The sequence below is a fragment of the Phoca vitulina genome, unplaced genomic scaffold, assembly GCF_004348235.1.
Source record: "Phoca vitulina isolate PV1807 unplaced genomic scaffold, GSC_HSeal_1.0 scaffold83, whole genome shotgun sequence".
Classification (NCBI taxonomy): domain Eukaryota; kingdom Metazoa; phylum Chordata; class Mammalia; order Carnivora; family Phocidae; genus Phoca; species Phoca vitulina.
In genome coordinates, this window is record NW_022589786.1 from 3,219,704 (window position 1) to 3,244,970 (window position 25,267).

A 25,267-nucleotide genomic window follows, 5' to 3' on the forward strand; every position below is an offset into this window, starting at 1 on the left:
CCTCTCTCCTCACTTCTTACTGTTCTCCGGCCCCCATGGGTGCTCTGTCTGTCCTGCTCCTACTTGAGACCCAGCCGCTACTCACCAGGGCCTGGAATCCGGGCTGGAGCGGATGCCTGTCACAAGCCACACCAGCCTCCCTCTGGCCCGTGGGCAGAATGGAGGGGAGGGCAGGGGGCGTCCCAGCTTACCAGCCAAAGCCAAAGCACATGGTGGGGTGGGGGGGGCGCAGGAGGAGCTCAGGCTTCTCAACAGGAGCCTGTGAACAGTCCGGCCTGTCCCAGAGCCAGGCACTGCAGAGCCCGAAGGGCCTTTCCATTTCACACCTTGGGAAGCCAAAGCCCAAGGTCCAGGCCGTCCAGCTGCTAGCAGGTGGTGGAGGGAGTGTGCGAACCCCATTTTACAGATGGAACTGAGACTCCGAGCTGAAGGACCCTGTGTGGGGACACTGTGGCTAGGGCTCAGCCCCATCTGCCCCACTCCACTCCTGCCACCTCCCAGGCACAGGGCCTAAACCCGCGAGAGACCACAAAGTCCATGAGTGAGAAGCACCAGGTTTAATATTAAAATCTTTCTCTTAAAAAAAAAAAAAAGTACACAGATAGGAAAATTTGATGGCATATAAAATAGCACTTCTGCTGTATAAATGTGAGTTAATGTGAGTCCTAAAATACTTGTAAACCTAGGTGATTACATCTTTGGTACCGTAGTGAGAACCTCCTCCCTCTCCTGGCCCGGCTGAGGGGGCTGGTGCCCACTTCCGGCTTTCCTCCTGCCAGGAGTCTTGGCCATGGCCCTCGCTCGCCTGGCACCCCCACTGCTCACCTAGCCGGGGTGTGGTTGGCAGAGAGAGTGCAGCAAGCGGGCCTGGGCAGTGATGCCCTCAGGGACCAGGCAGCTACTGGGTGAGAAGGCAACCCCCAAAGTACCCGCCTCTTGCACCCCTCTCAGGTTCCCTACAAAGGCTTCTTGTACTTTCTGGGGGCCCCCAGGAGCCCTCACTGTCCATGATGTCTGTGGCACAGACTTGGACGGCAGGTGCAGGAGAGCAGACTGCACAAGGGTGTCTGATCTGCCCCCTCTGCCTCCTTTGCTCAGGATGGCTCCAGAGGTCATTGGTGGGTCTGAGAGGGCCCCGTGGTCTTCCCATGGGGCAGCTGCTGGGGGCTTTCCAAGACACTGGCTGTCACTCCGAGTCAAGATCTGTGCAGCTGGCCTTCTGGGACTTGCTGGGGGTCTGGGGAAGGGGCACAGTTCTGAATGCCCAGAGTGTGATGCATGGTCCGGAATCTCCCCAGACCCCAGCTGACCCCTAGGACGGAGGTTTGGAGTGTTTGGCTTTGCTTCATCTGGGCACGTGTGCCACCCCCTGCAATGTTCGAGAACGTTAGTGCCGGCAGGGCACCAGAAGTCAGCGAGTCCATCTTGCTCATTTTTCAACAGGGCAAACAGGCCTGGAGAGGGTGAGAATTCCTCCAAGGTCCCATATCAGGTCCAAAGTGCATCTTGATCCACACACGTGGACATTTCTCGCAGGCACATCCACACGCTCATCACAGATGTGGGGCCCGCCTGGCCCTGGAGACTCTGGTGGGTGGAGTAAGACCGGCGGTGATAAGGAAGAAGACCCCGGCACTTATGGGGCCAGGCAGACATGGACACGGGCACTTGTATGGGGAGGTGTGTCCCAAGTGCCTGGGACAGGGGCTGTGGGCCAGAGTGTCCTGGACTTGGCTCAGCCCCCAGCATGAAGCATGGATGGCCCCAGACCAGCTCGGGCCTGGGAAAGTGGAGATTGGCATCAAGGAGAGGTGGCTTCTGGATGAACATCACTGTCCGAGGCCAGGCCCCCCCTCAGCCAGGAGCCAGGGATGCCAGGGTCCCTTCCCCAGCTCTTAGGTGGATGAAAGTGCGAGGAGAAAGCTACAGCTTCTTGAGGAGTAGCTGGCTGAACAGAAGAACATTAATTCATACCTCCTGAACCCCGAGAATCTCTCTAGGGATTCCGACCTCCCCACCTGTCAGCCAGGGAGACAGAAGCCCAGATTCTGCGCCACTGGGCCCTGCGCTCCCATCCTACAGATGGAGAAACTAAGTGTCCCGGGAGAGCCCTGGCTCCCATCACAGGGCCTCCCCAGAGGCAGAGGGCTGGTCGTGACCCCTGCAGCTCTCTTGCCTCCTAAGGCAGCCCCAGCGGCTGGGGTGCCACATGCCAGGGACAAAAGCTTTCTAGAAAGTGGCGGCTGATGGGAGGCCAGGCCAGGCCAGGAGGCGCTGGGTGCTGGGAGGTAGAGGGGGAGCTTCAGGTGGGGCAGGGTGGGGCCAGCCCCCTACAGGAAGCTGTCCTCTGCCTCAGCCCGATGCCCAGGGCAGCTCGAGTCCAGTGGGGGCTCCAGCTCCAGCTCCGGCTCCACCTGGGGTTCGGGCTCCTCTTGGGGCTCCAGGGGGCTGTCACAGGAGATGGTAGAGGACGTGTTCGCTTCATTCAGGGTGGAGCTAGGAGGAGAAGACAAGTGAGTGAGGGGCTGGGAGGGAGCCACGGTGAGATGATAGCAGCCATCAAGAGCTTTCTGAGTGTTCAAGCGTGCACCACGCGCCTCCCACCCTTGAGTTCCTCTGAGCCCTGTGAAGGCTACACGAGGCAGGCGCCAGGAGGGCGCGGCCTCTCGGCCCGGCGATGTCAGCGGCCTGCAGCGCACGGTCCGACTTCCAGCAGCAGATCCAGCTGGCTCCGGAGCCCGTTCCTCTCTCATCAGCACCTCCGTGCCCGGCACCCCGGAAGGCGCTTGCCATCTCACGGAAGCCACCGACAAGGCCCACATAGATGGGCGTTACTGTTTTCATTTTAGAGAGGACAAAACGGAGGCTCGGGGAGCGGGGGCGGCTTGTGTGAGGGCACCGGACAGGCCGGCGGTCCCCCCTCAAGCTGTCTGAGCTCTGAGCTGAACTCCTCCGCCCGCTGGCTACCTGGAGCCTGGCAACCTGTGCTCCTAAGGAAGGCGGAGAGGGCCTTCTAGTTCTCGTGGGTGCTCCTAGTGCCCGTGCAGAGACGGAGGCTCGCAGAGACGGGGCCTGGCCGGGCCTCACGGCAGCTGGGGCCACAGCTGGAGCTGGAACCCTGCCTGCGGCCGCTGCCACTCCACCACAAAGTGGATCTGGTTGGTGGGGGGGCGTCTGGCCTCATGGAGGGGGGACAACTCTCCTCTCCAGCTGAGGGAAGATCCTGTCTGAAGGTGAAGTCCAGGCAAAGGCTGGGCCTTCCTCCAACCCTCACCCACTGTAACTTCACCACATCCCAAAGGCAAAAAAAAAAAAAAAGCACGAATCTCCTTCCCAGTCAGAATTCTGGCCCCAACTCCTGTGGGCACCAGGGCTCCTACGACCACGCCTGGCTCCCGGGGGCCCTGAGGACGTGGTGCTGGAGAACGGAGCACAGGCCAGGGCTGGCGATGACCCCAGAGTAATACACAGGGTGCTGGGGATGCTGATTACATTTCCTACTTCTCCTTAGGGCCTGGATAAGGCTTAGGGAGAGGAGCAGAGAGATGGCCTATGGGGGCCACATTCCAGGAAACAGCTCCCTTGCAAGTAAGTCCCAGCCTTTCTGTCTCTCACCAGCCTGCCCTTTCCCCCTGAGGTCATCAGAAGTCAAATGAGTTCAGTTCTCCCTTCTGCTCACTGGCAGGAATCAATACTCACCCCAGGTAACTGACTTCTAAGGCAAGCCTGGCGGCATGAAGACACAGACAGACAGAAAGACACACACACACACACACACTGCACACTATTGCCTTGGACCTCAGGCCACAGTGACTACCTGGCAAGGCTGGGAGAACTCTCCAGTGGGCCCTCATCAGCAACCTCAGGTTTGGGGTCAGGCAGGGGGATGATATAGTCGTTGTCACCCTCGTTGGGCTGCACAGCCGTGTAGAGCACAGAGCTGGTGTCCAGGGGGGATCGGAGGCCATGGAAGCCAGGCAAGCGGGCTTGGGACCGAAGGACGGCTGGGTGGTCGCTCCTCAGAAACTCCTCATCCACCTGCTGGTACTTCTGCTCCACGGGGAGGGAGAGCCGGAGAAACAGGGAGGGTCAGACCAGAAATGCCCGTGGGGATAGTCTACCATTAGACCCTGACCTGGCCCCTCCTGCCTTGTGTGAATTAGGCAACTGGTGCTCGGAGCAGAAGGGGAATTGCCCAAAGCCACACACAGCTGGGCGGCTCTCCCAGCTGGCATCGCACAAGACCAGGTGAGCTCGGGGCCACCCAGGGAGGGGACAGTCAGCAGACTGGTGCCCGTGACCCTAGCACTTCCCCTACTTCAGAGTAGACAGGTGTGGGCTCTCACCTTGCCTCAGCCTCCTGCAGTGCGGCCTCAGTTTCCCTAGCTGCTAAATGGTGACAACCCAATCTATCTCACTGGGTGCTGAGCTGTGACCGAACGTGGGTGGGAGTGTGGTTAGGAACGGGTCAGGGGAAAGGGGACGTGCGTCACCCCTCGCTGTAACTCCCTCTGGTGGACAGGCCGGGTTTTAAGGCCCTGCTGGCTCCATTTGCCTTGACCAGCCTGCAACAGGCTCAAATGGTCAGGCCCTTAGCAGACAGGTAGCCTGAGGCTGTTCAGACTTCTGAAGGAGCCCCAGGCCTTGGCATGGGTGTAAAGGCATGAGGAGGGACGCAGGATGAAGGGGGCTGTGGGCATCGGCTTCCACACAGGATTTCATTTCAAAAAACGCTGTGCTGCTAAAATAAATTCAATTCACAGCTCCAGCCAATCCCTTACTAGTACCAGCAGGGAAACTGAGGCCCAAGCAGGTACAAGGTGGTCCCTCAAATACCAGCATGACACATAGAGCCTTGTACCCAGTGTCTGATTTCTGGGCCAGAACTCTCTGTTTTGCTGCCTCAGCATACCTTTTTGTACCCCTCGCCCAGCAGCCTCTCGAGAAGCAGCACCAGCTGGGAGAAAGGAGGCCGGATCTCAAACTTCTCTTCCCAGCACTTCTGCATGATCTCATAACTGGGGAGAGGCAGAGAGAGGGTCAGGGTCTCTGGCTCGGGGTCTGCTGCCTCCCAGAACCAGGTGAGCAACGAAGGGAGCTGGGGAGGACAGGTGGAGAGGGACTGTTTTTCCTGTTCCCTGAGGAGGCCCTCCCCCCATTGGTGGTTCCATGCGGCGGGCCACCTTGTTGAGCACATGACCCAGGTCTGGCTGGTAGTTTTCATGGCTCTCAGTTCAATGGCTGGCTCTGGATGGGCACGTGACCCCAGCTGAGCCCTTGACAGTCAGCTCGGGGCCTTTTGCCCGAACTATGGTGAAAGCAGTGAGCAGGTAGCCATTTGGCCTGAAAACGCAGCCAGCACGGAGGAAAGCAGGGCCAGGTAGAACCAGATTCCTGACGACAGCCTCTGAACACCGAGATCCAGCTATACTGAGGTTTTTCTAGATCTCTGGACTAATCTATCTTTGCCTTAAGCCAGTTAAGTTGGATATCTACTGTTTGCACCCAAAAAATCCTCCCAAATGCTCCACTCACATCTCGTCGGAGGCATGGGCAGGCTGGGCCATGCGGTATCCCCGCTTGATGGCATTATAGAACTGCTCATTCATGGGTAGCTCTGGGTAAGGGGTGCCACCTGCAGGGAGCAGAGACAAGAGATATACAGGCTCGGAGGTGTAGAAGAATGGCAGGTACCCTATTCTATGGGACAGAGAGAGGCACACCAGCCCTAGAATGGACGAGGGTACAGCGGCCTTGGCACTGAGAAATGGGAGCCCCCTTTAGAGGCTCGGGACAGAGACTGCAACCCTCCCCAGAAACAGAGGACCAGAGAACACCAGAATCAAGTAGGCTTTCTGATGTCGCTTCCAAACCCATCCATAATCAGCTGGGGAAGTAAAGAGACCCAGAGAGGAAAGGGACTTGCCAAGGTCACATAGCAGCGAGAAAGCCCCAGAGAGCGGTGACTTGAACCAGAGCCCTGCCCCCTGCCCCAGAGCCTGTCCCCACAGCCCCACCAGGCTGGAGGTATGAGTGGTCAGGGTGGAGGCTGTGCTGTGCCCCTGAGGGCTGGGGGGAAAGGAAGCATACCCAGGGTGAAGATCTCCCAGAGTAGGATCCCGAAGGACCACACGTCGCTCAGGGTGGTATAGAGGCTGTTGAAGATGCTCTCGGGAGCCATCCACTTCAGAGGCAGGAAGGTCTGTGGAAGGGCAGGACGGTACGAAGTACAAGGAGGGCCAAGCCCCACTCTGCACCTGGCAGTTCCTGCTCCAGCCCCTGGCTCCCCGGGCCCTGAGAGCCCGCTCCTACAGGCGAGCAGATCCCACAGCCATCCCAGTACTGGCCAGAGGACCGGAAGGCCAAGTTTCTTTACCCACAGCTGATGACATGGAGCTCTTATCCCTGAGCAAGAGCCCCAGGGTCTGTAGCCCCTCTTCCTGACCCCAGTAGAGACCCCTGGCTTGGTAGAGAGCAGGAGAGCCAGAGACACGCCAAGGTACCACCCAGCTGTGACCTGGCCACCTTCGATCTCTGGGGTCTAGAGTCCCTCCAGCTCTGGGGTTCACTGTCCCCTTGTGGAAAGTGGGAACATGAGTGGCAGGCAGGATGGTCACATTTAACCAAATACACATTTGACCTGCTCCGTTTCCACCCTTCCCAGGACCCATTACAGCTGGTCCTGTCATGACCGGTGAATTTGAGCCCTGGGCTCACCCTCACACCCTTAGCATCTCCACCCCACTCCGCACAGCTGGTGGCTTCCCTTCCTGGGCCTGCACACATGGCTAGGCAGGCCAAGCCTGTCACCACTGGACAGGGCAGGTCACAAGGAGCTCCGTCCTGATCTCCCTTGTGCCACAGCCATGCTGACCGGGAGAGAACTTGTTCCCAGGGTCAGAGACACACGGGATCAGGCAAGGTACTCACGCTGCCTTTGGAGATATAGTTTGAGTCTCGCATGATGTCACGAGCCAGGCCGAAGTCACAGATCTTGACCAGCTTGCCCTCACAGATGAGCACATTTCTGGCTGCCAGATCTCGGTGGACACACTGGGTTGGGGGGGATGGGAGCTGAGGCCTTGGGGGCAGTTGTGGGGAAAGACCTGCCTGTCAAGGGCTTTGGGGAAAATGTATGACCAGACAGGTGTGAGAGGCCACACAGGTGAGAGGGGCCACATGGTGAGGGCGTTCACTGTCCTCACCCACCAGAGGGGACATCGCTGCCATATGGAGCTGGGTACTTGGAGGACCCTGGCTGGCTGGGTGGCCCACCTCCCCATGACCCTAACTGCCCACTGTGACCACACGTACGTTCTTGGAGGCCAGGAACTCCATGCCATTGGCCACCTGGTAGCTGAAGCCCACGAGATCTGTGTAGCTAAGCACTGGGGACTCGTTGATCAGAGTTACCCGACAGGTCCTCTCGGGAGCTAGGGGAGAACAGAAGTTCACCGACCATCTTGTGTCTCCACGTGGCCCACAGAACCCCTGCCCTTTTGGTCTTGTATTGGCCCAATACAGGTGGCTACTGATCCTCCAAGTCCCCCACAAAAGGAAAACAATTTCCAAACACCTAATGTAAACCTCTCCTACCTCATCAGTGCTCTCGTTGGCCAGAGAAGCCTTTGGCATTAGCCCCGGGCCACCTTTACGGAGCCTGACCCGCTTGGCTCTCAGGGACTGGGTCAGCCCGCGGCCTTCTCTGTGCCCATGCCCCAGGAGGCCAAGGAGCCCCCCAACCCCAACTCTTCCCGCTCTGGATCCAGAAACAGAGGTTAACGCTGGGGCTCCATCACAGAGCAGCTTTGTGCAGATGGTTAACCTCAGTTTCTGCATCTATGAAATGGGGACAAGGCCACCTTCCTCCCAGGGTTGTTGCCAGCCAGGGCATACGAAAGGCTTTGATAGGAATGCACGACTGCAGAGGGGTGGTGGCTGCGCCTAGGTGAGGACCCTGGGCGCACCCACCGGTGGGGACATAGTTGTCATAAGGGGCCATGTAGCTGGAGGACTCGATGTCTGCATATTTGACGCCTCCTTTCATGTCCAGCATGGGCACGTAGTCCACCGACTCGTCCTTGCTCATGTCCATGTAGCCACCGTCGCTCTCCCCGGGCAGAGACACGTGGCTGGGGGAGAGAGGAACATCACAGAAGGAGGGCCCACGGGCTTTCCTTTGGCTTCCCTTCCTGCCCCTGCTCGCCCCTAGGCCCCACAAGGCCCTGTCACTCATGGCTTTCCTCTCTCTTTCCAACACCCATCTTCCTCCAGCCTGTCACAACTGGAATGACCACGCAGTGAGCCCTTCCAACCAGCCCGTGGGGCGCTAAGCTGGGCAGCGGGGTGCTAGGAGGACACAGGTCCCAGGGCACGTCCTCAGGGAGCTCACGCCTAGGCGGGATCACAGCATCCCACAGAAGGGCAGGGAGCACAGCACCTTTCTAGGGAGCACGGCCTTTCCGTCTGGCTGTGATGCCCTGTGAGGGCCCAGCCACAGCCCAGAGTGGGCAAGGAGTTGCCCCAAGGCCTCTGCCTGCAGTGCCAGCTCCCCGGAGCGCTACGGGGTCACGTAAGCCCGTGTCTCCGGAGGCCGACCAAAGACCGCAGGAAATCGGTCCGATGCCGGGGAGGACAGGGGTGAGTTCGCATGTCTTTCGGCGACAGACCCACGCCCTGGCTCCTAAACTGTCTCTGCCCGGCCTGGCCTCAGCTTCCGTGCCGGGCGGGGAGGGAGTGCGCAGGTTCTCCCCGGGGCCCCCGAAGCCTCCTGCCGTACCTGGGCAGCGGGAGCCCGCCGGGCAGGGCGTTGCTGTAGAGCTCGGCGCCGGGCGGGCGGCGCTTGTCGGAGCAACGCTGCAGGAAGGTATGCTTGTTGCGGTGCAGGTAGTCCACCAGGTCGCCGTAGCGGCAGTACTCGGTGATGATGTAGATGGGTCCTGCGGGGGGACAGGCTCAGGCACGGCCCCTCTGGGGGGCGGGGGCACACACCTGCCGTCGGGGCCCCGAGGCTAATGACGGGCTGCGCCTTGGAAAGGCAGTTTGGTAAGACGGCCAAGAGGCTTTGGCACTGGGCAAACCCCGGTTCTTTTCCTGCCTCTGTGACCACGAGCGAGATACTTCTTCTCGCAGAGCTTTACTTTCCGCATCTGTTAAATGGGGCTAATCCTAGCCACCTCCGTGAGCGTTCGTAAGATAATGCTTTTGTCAGCTCGGCCCAGGGCCTGGCATGTAGCAAGGACATGGCAGATATCACCGATCGGTTTTCAGACTGAAGCTCAGGCTGGAGCCCAGTATATAAAGCAAATAAAAGCAACCATTTATTATCAGGTTACCGTTTCAATCCAAATACAGTACATTTACTTGAAGTCAATCGGTGGGAACTTGAAGATACTAATGAAAACAAACATTTTGAAATGGGAGGGATCTTGCGGACATAAATTGGCCTATGTGTGCAATTCACTTCTGTATTTTATTTTGGTTGCACAATACTGAGGAAAATCCCAAATCTCACAATAAGCAGCTGCAAACAATGATAACACTTCTTTTTTTTTTTTATGGCCTAACTTGCAATCAGAGTTTCAAAAAAACACACTAGCTGGAGAGACTTCATTCTATGATCTGAATGAAAGCAGCTCCCAGTCAGCATGCTGGTGGTCTCCAAGTGTAGGGATAGAACTCACCTCACAGGGGCTGGGATTTATGAGTTTGTAGAATGTGTTCTGAAAATTTTAAAAAGTCAGAGGACCCCTGGGTTTGGAAACGGCCGACCTGAGGAGTCCTTAGGCCTTGAAGGTGTCGTGATTCCATGAGTTTGTAAATCCCACCCCCATCTGGGTCTGTGAAGTGAGGGCACCGGACAGGGTGGGTGTAGACCCTCCAGCTGGAGAGTCCTGTTGTTCGTGGACTGAGGAGGGGGTGGGGAGGGGCCAGGCTTGGGCTGCTGGCACTTTCCAGAATCCTCTGGGGGAGTGGTTTTGGTACCTCCTTTGGTGCAGGCCCCCAGCAAGTTGACCACGTTCAGATGGGGCCCGAGGTGACTCATGATCTTCAGCTCTGACATGAGGGCTTGCTTCTCGCTGCTGCGGGCTGTGGCTGAGGGGGGAGATGGGGCCTCAGGCCTGCCCTGTCACTCAGGCCCCAAGGAGGCTGTTGTGCTCCACACCCTACTGTAAGACCCAGATGGCCTGGGGCGGTGAGGACCCACGAGTAGGGGGAGGAGAAAGAGGATGGGAGAAAGGTCAGGGAGGGAAGGAGGTGCCAGGAAGGGGGGCAGGGTGAGGAAGCCTCTTAGCCAAAGCAGAGTCTGGAGTGGTGCTGGCCGCCAGGTGACTACATTGCTTGTGCAAATCGGAACCAGGGAGGGCCTGAATGTGTGCGCAGGGGGCAGGGGGGACGTGGGGGCCCAGATGTGAGGGAGGGGCAGGCTCCCAGGACTCACATTTCAGCATCTTGACCGCCACTTTCATCGTGGCCTGCGAATGGCTCAGGCCATGAGCTGTGGCCTCCACCACCTGCCCAAAGGCCCCGGAGCCGAGGGTGCGTCCTGGGGTAGAGACGATCCTTCAGCTCCTGGCCCACCAGGAAACGGCATCGCCTGCTCTCTCGGAGGTCAATCCCTCAAGCCAACCTGGACTTAAGGTGTTCCCCTCAAGGAGTCTCCCACAGTGTTTTGCAGCCCTTCCTGGTGTCTCATCTAAGTCCTGCCTGCTTTCTGGTCCATCTTTAGTCCCTGGAAGCCTTCCTCCCATCCCAAAAGGGAGCTCAGCTCCTCTGCACGCCTCAGCCTTCCCAGCTAGACTAAGCACAGGCCTGACATGCAGCCTGTCCTCGATTAATACTCCCCCTCTTGCCACGAAGGGGCCCTATCTCACATAGTCACAGGATCATAGGACCTCAGTGCTGAACCCTCCCTGGGGGATCAGCTTGCCCCATTGTATGGAGGGGGGCACTGAGGGCCAGAGAAGGCAAGACAGCAGCCCTAGTTCTCAAAGCTAGTCATGGCAAGGCTGGATCACACCTCAGTCTTCCCACCCGCCGCCAGTCCCCAGACCGCCACACGAGGACTCCCTGGACTGACCAAGCACAAGCTGGTCCCGTGGCAGCTCCCACGTGGAGTCGTAGGGCAGCTGCATAGGGTCCACGTAGATGTACTCATGGCCATCGGAGCTCACGGATTCAATCACCTTCCATCGGATCTCATAACGTGGCTTCTGCAAAACCAACACCAGGGATGGATCATCAGAGGAGGTCTGGGCTTTGGGGCCCACTAGCCCACAGCCCCTTATGGAACAAATGGAGCAGGAGACCCTGAGGCCCAGAGAGGGGCAGAGGCATATTTGAAGTCACACAGCAAGTTACTGATAAAGCTCAGCTTCATGGGCTCAGTGAGAACAGGTGCCAAGAGGCCCCAGCTTGGCGGTGGCTAAGGAGCAGCTAATAGCCAAGGGCCTGGCTCAACAGGACCTGCTTGCCAGCTTCTCCCAGAGCCCTGGCTGCTTCCAGATGGGAGTAGTGATCCTGCAGTCCTGGGAAGTGACACAAGCTAGGGGCACTCAGCTAGATGTGGACAGCCCCTCCCCAAGCGGGGTCACTTGCAGTGGGAATCTCAGAAAGATGTAAGCTTACAATGCTGAAATCATAGGATGTTGGGATCACAGGATTGGAATCTTAGAATGACAGAATCATGGGTGCTGCAATCCTAACTCAGGAATCTTAAAATGTTGGGATTGCAGAATGGTGAAGCCTCAGAACAGAACATTGAAATTACACGTTAATAGGATTAGAATGCATTTCAGTAGAAGCCTGGGAGTCTCTGGGGGTGAGAGTTGTAAGAATCCTGGAGCTCATGTAGTCCACCCAGAAAGTGCTTTGCCCTATGGCTGGGAGGGGCAGGGCTGATGTCCAAGCAAGACCCAGGAGGGCAGAGCAGAGACAAGGGACCCTGGCTGTCCTGACCAGGCCCGAGATGGCCCTTGCTGCTGGGGGTGGAGGCAGCTCCATGTCATTTTACACCTGCACTCTGTGCTGGGCTGGGACGGGACCAGATCCTGCAACATTCAAGGGCAGCTGGGGGCTCCATGTAAAAAAAAAAAAAATAGTGTGCCAGTCTGCACCCACTAGGCAAGGGTGGGAGGTTACCTTCTGCCAGAGCATGATGAGGATGATGAGGGAGATGACTGTGAGGACCACCAAGGCCAGGATGGCCGAGATCACCACCACCTTGAAGGGCAGAGCTGGAGGCAGAGACAAAGAGCTGGCCATAAGCAAACGGGGAGCTTGGCAGCTCCCTGGCAGTCCTCCCGTCCCCCCACCGCTGGTACGGCAAATCCTCTCTACTGTCCTGCCTGGAAGGGAAGCCCCCCTCCACCAACCATGGCCTGTGATGTCAGACTCTCAGCCCCTCCCTCAGGGCCATACCTCCCATAAGAACCTATATGCCCCTCAGTTACAACGGCGCTCAGCTCCCTCTGGGCCCCCATATGCCTTCAGCCCTTGCAGGGCTCAGTCAGGCCTGTGTGCTGTGGCTCCAGATTGGATGCCAGCTGCTGACCGCCTGGGCTGCCCTCGCCCCTGAATCTATGCCCTCGCCTGGCTGTCACAGCTAGCACAGAGCCTGACCGAGGGGCCAACGGACTGAGGGACTGAGCTCCCACGGCCCGATGAATCCCGACTGTTTCCTCCCCTGCTTCACCCGGAGTCTCCAGCAGCGTTGGGATAGTGATGATAGTTATAAGGTGCATCCCCCAGGGAACAGGGGTGACCAAGTCGGGCTAACTCTGGGCCCCCAAGCGCCAAGTCTCCTCCCGAAGGCCTCGGCCTCTTTGCTATACGATTTCCCATTCTCTTCCCCTCCCTTTGCATCCACCCCTGCCAGACCCTCATCTCCCCTACCCTGCCCCACTGGCCACCCATGGGGTCCCTGAAGAACTCATTCCCTCTTCCTCTGTCCCCCACTTGCCCCTCTTGGCACCCCTGGAGGCCCTGTCCCTCCTCCTCAGGGTCCCAGACCAACATCACTCCTCTCCTCCCTCTCCCCACCAGGTCACACATCCCAGGCCTGGGAAGGAAGTCTGAATTTTCTAAGGAGCCAACTGAGTAAAAAGAAGAGGCTTCGTGCAGCCACGGTAGTTTCCCTGTGGGCTGGTACGTGCCTCCCCCCTCAGGTGGCACACAAAAGCTCTACTTCTGTCTTGCTCCGGGCTGGTCTGCAGATGCCCACTGGCTCAGGGGTACATGTGCATGCATGGGAGTGGGAGTGAGATAAGGTATGAACCCCCCACCTGTCCCACCACAGGCCAGGGGGCCGGAGACAGCTCTGTATACAGAGAGGCTCGTGTGCGTGCGAGCCCACCAACCTGCCAACGCCTCGCACAGCCTCCAAAGCTTTGCTCTCCCTGGCTTCTGCCTGCCCCTGAGCCCCTCCTTTACCACTCCCTTCCCTTTCTCTCTTTATCTCCCCCCCCTCTAAATACACACATACTCTGGGCTCCAGCCACACTGAATGCCTTTGAGTTCTCTGATCCCATTTTGCCTCTGGGCTCTCCCACGCACAGGCCATTCGCTTTGACTGGAACACCATTCCTTACCAGGCTAACTCCCAGGTATCTTTCGGGTTTTGACCTAAAGCTTTCTTTTTCCAGGACACTTTCCTGAAACCCCCAGCTGGGCACAGAGCCCCTCCTCCCTCTCGGCTTCCCCCCCAGAGTACTGCCCCCTGCAGTGGGATTGCCTAGTTCCTTGTCTGCCTTCTCTCTGGACTGAGGGCACTAGAAGGGCAGGCAGGGCTGGGCTTCTCCAGGGAGAAAGAGGAAACAAGCGAACAACCGACGTACCAGCGCAGGGGGAAATGCCTGCCCAGGGACACTATATGCATGGCCGACGCTATTCCTATGGACAGGAATCATGTGTGTGTGTGTGTGTGTGTGTGTGTGTGTGTGTGTGCACCTGCTCACAAACACGCACGGTACAACGGCATCTATGTGCAGAGACTGTGCTTGCACGCTTCCACAGAGGGGGTGCTGCCACTCCACATTGCGGACATGCACCGTGCCGGTTTGCACACACGCACAGGAATTGTACGCGCACTGTCTGCACCCTTGTGCGATCGTGCATCCCCACACACACTCGTGGGTTTATATACATGGCTGGGGATTGGGCGTGGTCATATACGTGGTTTATACACATGCGCTCGGTGGGTTCCCACAGAGGCGGGTGTCATGCACGCTTGTGCACACGCTTGCAGACATACACTGCAGCCTTGCACGTGTATCTGGGGCTCGGGCGTTCTTCATTATGTGGTTTACATATCTACACCGGGCAGGTTTGCACCTGTGTCCAAGGATCAGGCCTGCTGTTCACGGTTTAGGACACGCGTGCAGCAGACATACACCCCAGCCTTGGCTTACAGACCCTCATGGGTGTACACGTGGGTGCCGATACTGTGGTGTTGTGTAAGTGCACAGGGGCATACTCTGGTGGGCTTCGCCATGCTCCTGAGTGCCCACAGGCACGCTGACTCTGGCCCACTGGGCTCACGGGCACAGTTCCAAGAATGGCGGGGTGGAGGTGGGGGTGGAGGGTCTTCAGGGGCCACCCGGGCCGGAGGACTCACAGTGCGGCACCACGGTGACCTCCTGCATGTCGCGTCCCAGCAGGTTGTGTAGAGTGCAGCGCACTGACAGCGGCTGATCCACACGGCGCAGGCGCAGTGTGCTCACCACCTCGAACTCCTGATCCTCGGGCCAGTATGTCACGTTAGTCTCCAGCTGGCTCTCCTCCTCCGAACTGTTCCCCAGCGGCGTGGGCGGCAGCTCGCGCGGACACCTGCCGGGAGAGCCAGCCGGGTCAGCTTCCAGTCCCTGCTGCTTCCCGCTGCCTGGCCCTGAGCTCATTCCTCCTGTGGCCCCTCGACTGACCGGCAGGGGGCGCTCCTACCCCAGAACTGAGAGCCCTGGACGGCAAAATCCACTCCCTTCATTCGATCGTCTGAGTCAAGGTAAGGAAACGGGACAGTTTAGGTCATGCAGAGCATCTCCAAGAAGCCACATCTTCTTGGACGGAGCTCTAGCCTGGAACAGCGTGCCCGGAGGAAGAGGCTGGACTAGATGACCTCCACTGGGTCCTTCCAGGCTGCTGTGGTTACCCTGGGAGCCAGAGGCCCGGAGTCTGCTTACCTTTTGAGGTCGCTGCAGGTAGACCAGGTGAGGTGTGGCTGGGGCATGCCCCGGCCGCGACAGCGGACCGTCTGCTCCCCACTGGCAGGGTGGCTTTCACTCAGCTCCAGCACACGGACAGGCACTGCGTGGAGAGGGCAGGAGGCCAGGAGGTGGGGAGGTCAGGAAGGACAGTCAGTGAGAAAGGCCCAGGGGAGGACCTGGCCCAGGGTCTCCCCTGGGTGGGGGGAGGGGAGCCTCAGGCTGCAGGTGAACATCAAATACCAGGAATCACTGTGTGAAAACTGACAGGTTCCCCTTCTGGGTACTTCAAAGGGAAAGCCTCACTAGGGTGCTAGTCTGTCTCTAACACCTCTCTGAGGCTCGCTAATCTTCCCTTTTAACAAAGACAGAGCAGGTCTGAGGGTCAGAGAAAGCCCTGGGAAAGCGAGAGCATGGAGCTAGAATTTAATAGCATCGCTTTGTTTTCCCAGAGTTTATTTTAGTGGTTGCTTTATATTTATGACATGTGATGCTGATTTTCCATCTACAATTGAGAGGTTAAATTCTCTTTCAAAATACATTTATTTTTAGAAAGTCAATTGACAAAACAGTAAGTCATTAGTGTGTCATTCCCCTGCTCAAAACCCTGCCGTGGCTCCGTCATTTCAGTCACAGTAAAAGCCAAAGTCCATACAAGGGCCCGAGGGGACCCACACAATCTGCCCCCCCCACCCCGACTTCCAGGTCTCAGCTCTGACCTCATCTCCCACCACTCTCCCCCTCCTCGGTTCCAGCCACACGGGCTTTCTGCTGTTGGTCCTGCCTGGGTACTGCTTGGTGGGCCCTTGCCCCACAGAACCGCTTGGCGAATGCCCTCACCTTTTAGAAGTCTTCACGAAAATGTCGCCTCCATGAGGCCAACTTGATCAGGCTATTTGAAATCGCAACCCTCACTGCCCCGTGCCCCCTGAACTCTCTATCCTCCCTACCCAGCTTTTTTCCCACTTCGACAGCACTTGTTACCTTCTAATCTTCTGTGTCATTTGCTTGTTCTCTGCCCTACTGTTGAGTGTTTGTCTTCCCCCCAGCAGGAGACAAGTGACGCAAAGGCAGGGACTCAAGAACCTGAACAGACTGGTGTGTTGTTGTTGCTCAATAAATATCTATCTAATTAGTAGTATAGTATAAGGGTATGTGAGAAGGAAAAGTCATGCACTGGTACATGAATGCCTGAGGCTTTAGGGACACCAATGTAGCCCACTGGCCTCCTTACACAGCTTGAGGCCCAAAGAGGGGATATGCCGAGTTCATACAGGAGCGGAAGTGTTGGAGCTCAGCCTAGAAGCCAGCCTCCTGAGTCCTCAGCTTCCTCTCCTGCTCCTTCTCCTCCTATGGGTGGGTGGACAGGGTAGGAAGGGAGAGGGAAGCGGGGTGGGGGTGGGGGAGGCAGGGTGCACGGCTCCGTACCGTTGACCTGCAGCTGGAAGGACAGCTGGGCCTCCGCGTCCTCATGGAAGGCCCGCATGGTGTAGCAGCCAGCCTCAGCCACCTTCACCCGCACGAGCGTCAGTTCTGACACGTACCTGTGGAGCACGACAGGCCTAGCTGCCAGAGCTGGAAGAACTCTCACAACCCCCCCCCCCCCCCAACCTCCTTGTACAGACAAGAGAAACCAGGCCCAGGGAGGGGCAGGGGCTTCCCAAGGTCACGCGGGTGTCAGTAGCAGAGTGGGACTCACACCAGTCTCCTGAATCCCCACCCATTGGCAGCTGGCTCCACTGAGCTAAGAGGGGGGTTGGGGAGGGATGACAAGGGCGGGGGAAGCACCCTTTCCCTCTGCCCTCCACATCTCACTCCTGCAGAAAGGCCTGACATGGCTTTATCCTCACCGACCGCACCTTGTATCCACCTGCTCATCTGCAGCCTTCAGACCACCATCCATGCATAGGTGGTAGTGGCCCGCCTGGCACGCTCTTCCCTGATCATCTGGCCTTTTTCTCCTCAGTTGCTCCCAGCTGGTTCCCCCCATCACAAGGACAACTAAACATCTGGGTGATCATCTGCCCCGTGCCTGTTTCCCCGACTAGACAGGAAACTCTAGGAGGGCTGGAACAGTCTATTCGGATCTCTGCAGCCTCCCCAGTGCCTGGCACGGCGCCTCGCACATAGTAGGCTCTCAGGAAACGTGGATCTAGGTGTGTCCAGTGGCTGAAAGCTGTGAGCTGCCTGGCAGCTGCAGGGAATAACGTCAAGAATGGAGTGGGTGGGCCGCTGCTCACCGGGTCTCAGACACATTGCGTGTGGACAGGGAGATCTCGCCTGCGTTGGAGTCGCCTAGCGTACGGTTGTCCTTGAACCACATGACAGTAGGCGGCGGGTAGGCCTCGAACACGACCTGCAGAGTCCGGCTGCGGTGCAGCTCCGCGAATTGTACGGCGTCCAGCTCTCCCAGCAGCCGCACGTAGCCATTCTCTGCAAGGGGCGGCCGTCAGGGGCGGGGCCCCAGGGGGCGGGGCTAGGCCCGGCTACCAATAGGGCAGCGCCCCCTGGGGGCGGGGCTCCTGGAGGCCAGGCATCCATGGAAGGCCAGAGGAGCCCGGCCTTCCGGGGGCGGGGCTTCAGACTTTAGGACCTGAACCAGTGATGGAGTTACCGGAGCTGGGGTTGAAGTTGGGACTGAGACTGGACCAGGCGCCGAATTGGGGGTTGATACTGATTTGGGGGCTGGGTTTGAGATTGGGACTGGAGTTGTCGATCTCACTGCAGCCTGGCTGAATTTGAGGATGGGGCGACCTGGGCCTGGAATGGCAGTTGGGTTTAGATATCGGGTTGGGGCTGAGGTTCTGGCTAGGCAGAAAGTCCACGGTGGGATTAGAGTTGGATTTGGGGCTGACACTGCGTTTTGGTTTGGGTTTGGGTTTATTCTGGAAATGGGCTTTGGTTGGTACTGAAGCTAGAGCTGTACTGGAATTGGGCTGACAGTACCCTGGGGCTATGATAGGGTCTAGGTCCAGCTCAGAAGGAGGGTGGGGGCTAAGCCCAAGGCACGCACCGACCACAGTGACATTGATGGACTTTTCATCTTGATGCTCATTCACACTCTCCGATACATTGCAGATGTAGGTCCCTGAATCGCCAAGCTCAGCACTAGGGATGTGCAGGATGGAGCGTATGTGGGAGGGCATATTGAAGAGGAAGTCAGTCACTGGCTCCACCAGCCGCCCACTCTGGAGGAACAGGTGCGGTAGGCCCCCCAGTCAGGCAGGGTCCAAGAAGTTAGGCTGCAAGTCAAGATAGCCATCCTTCCCTGGCCGTTCCTCCAACCCCTGGCCCAGCATTACCTCCATGCGTGGGTATGTCCATTCAAAGTTGACCACCTCGTTTCCGGTCACGATGCACATGATGGTGATGTTCTCACCCTGACGGACCACGGTCTGCACTGCATTCACTGAGACATTGATGGATGACACTAGTGGAGAGAGATTAGTTTAGGGCTGAGGAAGTCACCACCAGCCACCACACCAGCCCTTCAGCTTGGGGATGGGGTGGGGATTCAGAGAGGGAACGGATGTCTGGTGCGGAAGAGTCATTCATTCAACAAATATTTGTTAACTATGTCCTATACGCCAAGTACTATGCTGGGCACTGGGACTTTAGCAGTAAACACAACAGATAAAATTCCTGTCCTCATGGAACTGACATTCTAGAAGAGATAACAGTCTTCAGTCAGTGTATTCCCTGGGCACCTACGTACAGGAGAAAGGTATGGAGCACAAACCATGTACCAAGGAGCCTCTGTCTTTAATCCTCACAATAATCCCCCTAGGTGGGCAGTCATTCTTTTCCTCATTTTCCAGAGGAAAAAGCAGACTCGGAGACATTATGTGCCCCATGCAAACTCAGTGCACAGCTGGGATTCAAACCCAACCAGCTCCAAGGCCCATGCCTTTGCCTACCACGGTATACGGCCCAGCCCTGCCACCCACCTTCCCCATAACCTCGGGCATACTCCAACCTCTGAGTTTCAAGCTTCTCACCTGTAAAATGGGGAAACACTACCTGCCTTCCAAGACTACAGTGAGAATCCAGTGAAAAATGAAATTGCCCACTTCGTAAGCTGGAAAGGGCTCTACCTCTGCAGAGGGTCATACTTGCCTCTGCTGAGCATCAGGCCAGAAAGGGGGCTCACCCTGGAGGCTGTAGACATAGTAGGCTTCAGAATCCACTTCCTTGTCCCCGATGGTGGTTTTGCAGACATAGGTCTTGTCCTCGAAGGTACCAGAGAAGCCACGTTGGTGGTCATAGGGGATGGGCAGTGGAATATCCACTTTTTTCTCATGCAGTGTCACCACCAGTCTCGGATCTGTCACTCGGCACGGAATTGTGATCTCAGTTATTTCCGTGAGGAAGATGAATAGTTCCTCGGGGTCGACCGGAAGAAAACCCATCATGGGATCTGCCAGGTGTGGGGCCAAGAATGAGGATCAGGGGAACTGGTTTTCTGCCTATCCCCTGAATTTCTTTGTGACCTTGAGCAGGTGTCTTCCCCTCTCTGGCCCTCAGTCTTCCCATTACAGAATAAGGACGCTCTCAGAGGTCCCTTCTAGTTTTAACATTTGATATGGTCAGCACCAGGGTGAGAAAGAAGATAAGCCACAAGTTGAAGGGTAGCTGGTACCCAGAGCTTGGAGTATGGGAAAGATGGGATGTGGAGTCCCAAAAGAGAGCATATTGGAACCTGCTGAAAAGGCAGAGTTCTGGGGAGCCAGGAACGGGGTGGGCTGGCAGGGAGCAGTCAGATCTCCAGACCCAGGGGTGGGGAGTGAACATACTCCTGGACTGAGCCAGGCTGGATTCCATGATTCGTCTGCATGTCTAAGCTGGCCGTGTCTCACAATGTCACTAAGCACTCTCAGCTCCCCCCAGACGCCTGCAGGTGAGAGAAGTCAGGGAGTGAGCATGCAGGCGGGGGCGCTTACCTGGCACAAAGATGTAGAGCCGTTTTCGTTCACCAGGCTCCAGCCCATGGGAGCCTTTGTAGGTGCAAAAGTATTCTCCCGTGTCTATCCCAGTGACATTGGTCAGTGTCAGTGTGCTGGAGAAGGTGCCATCCTGGGTCTTGGTCATTTTCTGCAGGGGCTCCTGGGACATCCGTTCCCACACCACTGGAGCGGGCCCCGAGCAAGTCAGAACGAAGTTGCTGGAGACATTGAGGACAAGCTCTGGCCCTGGGGGTGTGATGACCAGGCCCCAGGAGGCCTGTGGGCCCAGCAGCAACAGGAGGGGCAGCAACAGCACCTGGCCTTCGGGAGAAAAGGCATCAGAGCATCAGCACCTCTCCTCTCGGCGGACCCTGGGGGAGGCCATATCTGCACTGTCCTTGAAGACCACACCTCCCTAATCCGACACAGACTGGAACCCATGGCTCTTAAGCCTGCTTGCCCAGTGCCCGGGCCCCAGGGACTCCTTCCAGTCCAGCCTCCTGGCCTCCTGATCTTAGTGCCTCTAGATCCCAGGCTTCAGAGTCCTCCAGCTATGCTGTGTTCAGGCTGTGGGCATGTTCTCCCAAAGGCATCAGGAAATCCTCGGGAAGCAATTCCCAGGCCTCCAGTTCCTGCATTACTTCCCAGGTCACTTTCTGAGCCCCTTCCCTCCAGCTGCCCCAGCTGCCCGAGTTCCACCCAAGCCCAGAAGTGGTCTTGATTGGGGAGGGTGGGGCAGGGTAGCTCAGAGTAGGGAAGACAGGACAGGAGAGAATCAGCAGCCCCCCCGGGGGCTGGAGGGAACTCGGGCGGGGTGTCAAATGATTGGCTCCTCTCGCCCTGCTGATGCCCTCTGGGAAGGATTCTGTAAGCCACGTCCCCCAAGCCCACAGATGCTCAGCCAGCCAGCCAGCCATCCTCGGTAGGCCATGGGCTGGTCACTGATGGCCAGTGACCGTTGGCTGCCTGGTCAGCCGCCCAGCCCTGGAGCACCGACTGCATGGAACAGGCAGTAGTGAGGGAAGGGTGTGCTAGCAGAAGCCCAGCCAGGACTTGGGAGCTCATAGGCAGTGAGGGATCCAGGCAGGGGAGGGGAGCCCCAGACCGGAAGCAGACCAGCCAGGCTGATACCAAAGAGTGCTGGGAAGAGGTGGGACACTGGGGTGACTGTTAGCAAGTGGGGTGGGGACATTTGGTGAGGAGGCATGGGGTACGGAGGGCTGAGCAAAGGATCTGAGCTAATGGCTCTGGACAAGCAGGGGTCCACCGAGGTTTCTGAGCTGAGTGGACAGTAGAAGGAGGCCTCCACTGAGCACCACTGGAAAGGCAGGAAATTGAGGCTCAAGAGCACAACGGTGCCCCTGGGCTCCCAGGCCCCAGTGCTAGCATGCACTGCCCCTGCCAGCTCCAGGGTTCTGCTTAGTGGCTCCCTGGGAGCCCCCTCCACCTTTGACGACAGGAGCTGGAATGACACTTGGAAGCCACAGTGTACCTACCTTTGAGGACAGGAGCCGGCATGGTGCTCGGAGGCTGCATGGTGTCCTGCAGAGTTAAATAGGGGTCAGGGCTCAGAGTGGGCAGAGTCATTGCAAATCGGACTTAGCACCTGGGTCCTGCAGAGTAAACCCCAGCCTAGACCACCCAGCTCCCATGTCTGTGGGGCTGAAGTCAGAAGTCACCCATGTCCCATGATCAAGAGGGCACTCATGCCCCAGAGTCCCCTCCCCCTGCACGGGGCTGGGCCTCAGGGTGCGTGGACCCTACTTTGGCTCTGCCTCTACCTCTCCAGTGGCCTTGGCTGAACCCAGGCCTCTCTGGGCCTTAGTTTCTCTGTATGCACAATGGGAGTGGGGGACTCGGGCTGGATGGTGTCCAGGGGCCCGCCAGCTCCAACAGCCAGTCCTCCGGGTGACAGTTTCAATACCAGGCTCTTATCTGCCAGGACAAATATTTGGGAAAGCGTGATGAAAGGCCTGGGGGAGCAGGAGGGGGAAAGCCAGAACCCAGAGAACTCCCACAGGCTCCAAAAGCACAACAGGAAGTGGAGGCGGCTGTGGGAAGGGAAGCGGGGGAGTCAGGACTGCGGAATGTGGGGGGGCACCCCCATGCTTGGGCCCCCTTTACGCAGCCCCAAGCAGCACAGGGAGGCCTAGGGGAGAGGGGCCAGGGGCTGAACCCAGGGGAAGCCCCACTGCATGGCAAGGCTTCAAAGGTCCTTGGAGACTACTGAGTCCAAGTCCCCCCACCCCCACCCCCAGGGTCCAGACAGGGAAACCAAGGCTCTGGATGGGATAGAAGTTTGCGCAGGATGACACAGCAGAGCTTGTTGAGGAGGGAGACAAAGAGACCCGGAATGATAGAGGCAGAGAGAGACAGACACAGAGACCGAGAGGGAGGAAGCACACAGTGAAGGCAGCAGCAGGAGACCGAAGCAGGGACACAGGGAGACGGATTGAATTAGGTGGGTCTCTGCTCCATCCCTGCCCTTGGCAGCGCCATCTGAGGATCCCAGATAAGCACCAATAGCCGAGCTGGCAGGGGTCTGTCTACAGCATCGATAGAGGCCAGAGGCGGACAGGGGTAGGAAGTGAGCACGTGACCAGGCACAGGGAGCCTCCCGAGCTGCGGGTCTGCTGACTTCCCTGAGAGGCTGCCCAGCCGGCCCGGCTCCTCAGGCCACGCCCAGACGGCCCCCACTCCGCTCCCCATCCCGGCCCTTTACTTTCCAAGCCAGGGCTGGGCTTCGGGTCTAAGCCCCACTGGGGCTGCCTCCTGTGTCCTCAGTCTCCAGCTCTCAAAATGGGATGACGGGGAGTGTGCCACTCACGCTGGGGCTGCATTTCCACCTACTGCTGGGCCCCAGGCTCAGCTCTGCCCAGCACCCCAAGAAGCTCTGTGAGCAATTCTGCTCTGCCCTTCCTCCTTTTCCCCGTCCCTTCGGGCCGGCCTGCCTGAGGGTCTCTTCATTCCCCCGCCCCCTTCCTCTCTCTCAACTGTTCCAGACCCGAAGCCCCGCCCTTCCACAGCACTCCCACTCCCATCCCTCCCGCCCCAGCCCCTCCAGCTGGATGCCAGTCTTGCGCCAGCAGGAGGGAGCAGTGCCGAGGCAGAACCAGCAGCCCCCACAGAGGCCCATCTGCCCCTCGGTGGGTGCCCCTCTGGCTCCCCCGTTCCTGCCTGAGGTCTCAGCCAAAGAAAATCATTAGCAGCCAAGGCTGGGGGAGGGGGTCATTTCAGCCTCCCTGCCCCTCCCCTCCCAGCCTCCCTGGCTGGCCACACTGTTTATTATTCTAAAGGAGGAATTTGGTCGGCTGGCCTGGAGATGGGAGGTCACTGCAACCAGGGCTGGCCTGGCTCTGGAAGGCTGGGCCTTGCAGGCTGGGCCCCCAGCTCCCCTGACCCTGGCTCCTCTCCTGCTGGGCCTGGGGCTGAGGGCAGCTCAGAGTCTCAGACTCTGAGCGAGGAGAGGCCTTCTTGAACGGGCAGCAGCCCAGAGAGGGACAGAATCGTGGCCTAGTCACACAGCGAAAAGGCAGAATCAGGCTAGGGAGAGGATAGGCTGGGCAGAAGAGCTCAGGGTGAGTGTAGATGCCCCAGGGATCTTGGACTGACTTCTCGCTCTAGGAAATGAGCATTTTGGCTCCAGTCACAAGGGACCTCAGACTCACCGTGAGACTCAGCGTGTCTCCCACCTTCTCTGGGACTCAGTTTCTCCCCATGAATACAGGGAGAGGTTTGGATGGGGCAACTCAAAGAGCTACCCTTGTTCTAAAACTGTGTTTTTGACTGGCCAGAGAGAAGGTTCTGGTCACTGTTATTCCTGCTGGGGTGGTTTAGGGAAGTGAGGGCCGATGAGAAGGAGGGGGCTACATTACTGAGGCTGGAGTCATTTGATAATCCATAACCCGTCTCATTCAACAGATTGAATTTCCTTGACCATTTGGTCACAGACATGCTGTGCGGACTTTGACAAATTGTTTCCCTCTCTGGGCCTCACTTTTCCTATCTCTACAATTAGGAGTTAGCCAGTCTTTCAGGGGACTTTGAGACAAACAGGTGATATGGAAACACGGGAGGCGGCAAGAGAAAGGGGGGTGTGGACAACAGGAGGACTGGGAAGAACGAGAGTAGAGTTTGGGGGAACCCAGACCTAAACTCCCGGGGCCATCTTAGATGACTCCCTGATACCCCCAGTTATTTACCCCATGCCTATGGACCTCTGTGCTTCTCAGAGGCTGCTGTGGTGCCAGCCAACCCCAGAGAGGCCCAAGCAGCTACTTCAGAGGTTGTGGGCTTGCCTCTGACAACTTCCCCTTCTTCAGGGGGAGGGCTGCCCTCCAGGGAGGAGTCACCTGGGACAAGGCAGATGTCACAGTCAGGATGCAGGCACCCTCCTACCTGCCATACTCTCCTGCCTGGGGAGGCCCCTGAAGCAGACAGAGGGAGGGGACTCTCAGGGATCCCCCCTTTGCCCATGAGGAGAGTGCTGAGTGCCAGGAAGACCTCATGATTCCTCTTATTTTGGCCAGGTTGGGGGTGGGGGGACAGGGGTCCAAAGATGGAGTCATTGCCCCCCTCCTCATAGTGAATCAGAAGGACCCGCTTGGGGGAGCAGAATGTGGACCCCAAGTCCGGGGAGCAGGCATGCTTGGGGAATCATTCTGAGCCCAGCCTTCCATCTTTCCAGATCCTATGAGTCTCCACTTCTTTCCCACCACCTAAATCTAAATAAATCCAGTCCCTCTTGGCCACATCCGCCAGCAGCAGCTTCCCTCCCTCGGGGTCCCGAGACTCCCACGACACAAGGAGGCCAGCGAGGAGGGCCTCCGTGGCTGCCGGGGAGGGAGGCTTGCACATGGCGAGCATGTGCACACACGCCACAGAGCCCTGCCTACGCGCTCACTCACACGCTGCTCGGAAACACACCCGTGTGCACCGGGCCATGTGTGTGCCCAGCCCTCACGCAGGCACTGCACACGTGCGTGCCCACACCAAACCCACGTGCACACGGCTCCCCGGCGCCCGGCACAGACTGCTGCCTGCGCGCTCTCCCACACGCCCGGGGCGGGGCGCACGCGGGCCACACAGCCCATGTGTACCCAGCCCCGGCCAAGCTGTGCACGTGCG

At 58.1% G+C, this 25,267-nt stretch overlaps 1 protein-coding gene across 3 annotated transcripts in view; it reads right to left on the reverse strand.

Annotated features, from left to right (window-relative positions):
* Nucleotides 1–541: 541 nt before the first annotated feature.
* Nucleotides 542–25,267, reverse strand: part of PDGFRB (platelet derived growth factor receptor beta) — a 36,467-nt gene continuing 11,741 nt past the window's right edge. For 2 of the 3 annotated variants that reach the window (XM_032395301.1, XM_032395302.1), the window contains exons 2-23: nucleotides 21,637–21,682; nucleotides 20,138–20,461; nucleotides 19,348–19,614; nucleotides 18,500–18,627; nucleotides 18,211–18,385; nucleotides 17,438–17,630; nucleotides 16,626–16,741; nucleotides 15,177–15,300; nucleotides 14,615–14,826; nucleotides 12,142–12,236; nucleotides 11,081–11,213; nucleotides 10,442–10,546; nucleotides 9,985–10,095; nucleotides 8,780–8,939; nucleotides 7,972–8,132; nucleotides 7,315–7,433; nucleotides 6,931–7,053; nucleotides 6,091–6,202; nucleotides 5,536–5,635; nucleotides 4,913–5,018; nucleotides 3,818–4,050; nucleotides 542–2,496 (exon numbers count right to left, since the gene is read on the reverse strand). In XM_032395301.1, coding sequence (XP_032251192.1) covers nucleotides 2,331–2,496; nucleotides 3,818–4,050; nucleotides 4,913–5,018; nucleotides 5,536–5,635; nucleotides 6,091–6,202; nucleotides 6,931–7,053; nucleotides 7,315–7,433; nucleotides 7,972–8,132; nucleotides 8,780–8,939; nucleotides 9,985–10,095; nucleotides 10,442–10,546; nucleotides 11,081–11,213; nucleotides 12,142–12,236; nucleotides 14,615–14,826; nucleotides 15,177–15,300; nucleotides 16,626–16,741; nucleotides 17,438–17,630; nucleotides 18,211–18,385; nucleotides 18,500–18,627; nucleotides 19,348–19,614; nucleotides 20,138–20,461; nucleotides 21,637–21,676 — 3,303 coding nt within the window. In that variant the 5' untranslated portion in view covers nucleotides 21,677–21,682 and the 3' untranslated portion in view covers nucleotides 542–2,330. Of the gene's footprint in view, nucleotides 2,497–3,817; nucleotides 4,051–4,912; nucleotides 5,019–5,535; nucleotides 5,636–6,090; nucleotides 6,203–6,930; nucleotides 7,054–7,314; nucleotides 7,434–7,971; nucleotides 8,133–8,779; nucleotides 8,940–9,984; nucleotides 10,096–10,441; nucleotides 10,547–11,080; nucleotides 11,214–12,141; nucleotides 12,237–14,614; nucleotides 14,827–15,176; nucleotides 15,301–16,625; nucleotides 16,742–17,437; nucleotides 17,631–18,210; nucleotides 18,386–18,499; nucleotides 18,628–19,313; nucleotides 19,615–20,137; nucleotides 20,462–21,636; nucleotides 21,683–25,267 lie in introns of those variants that run through there. The other variant, XM_032395303.1, reaches the window with a different exon arrangement.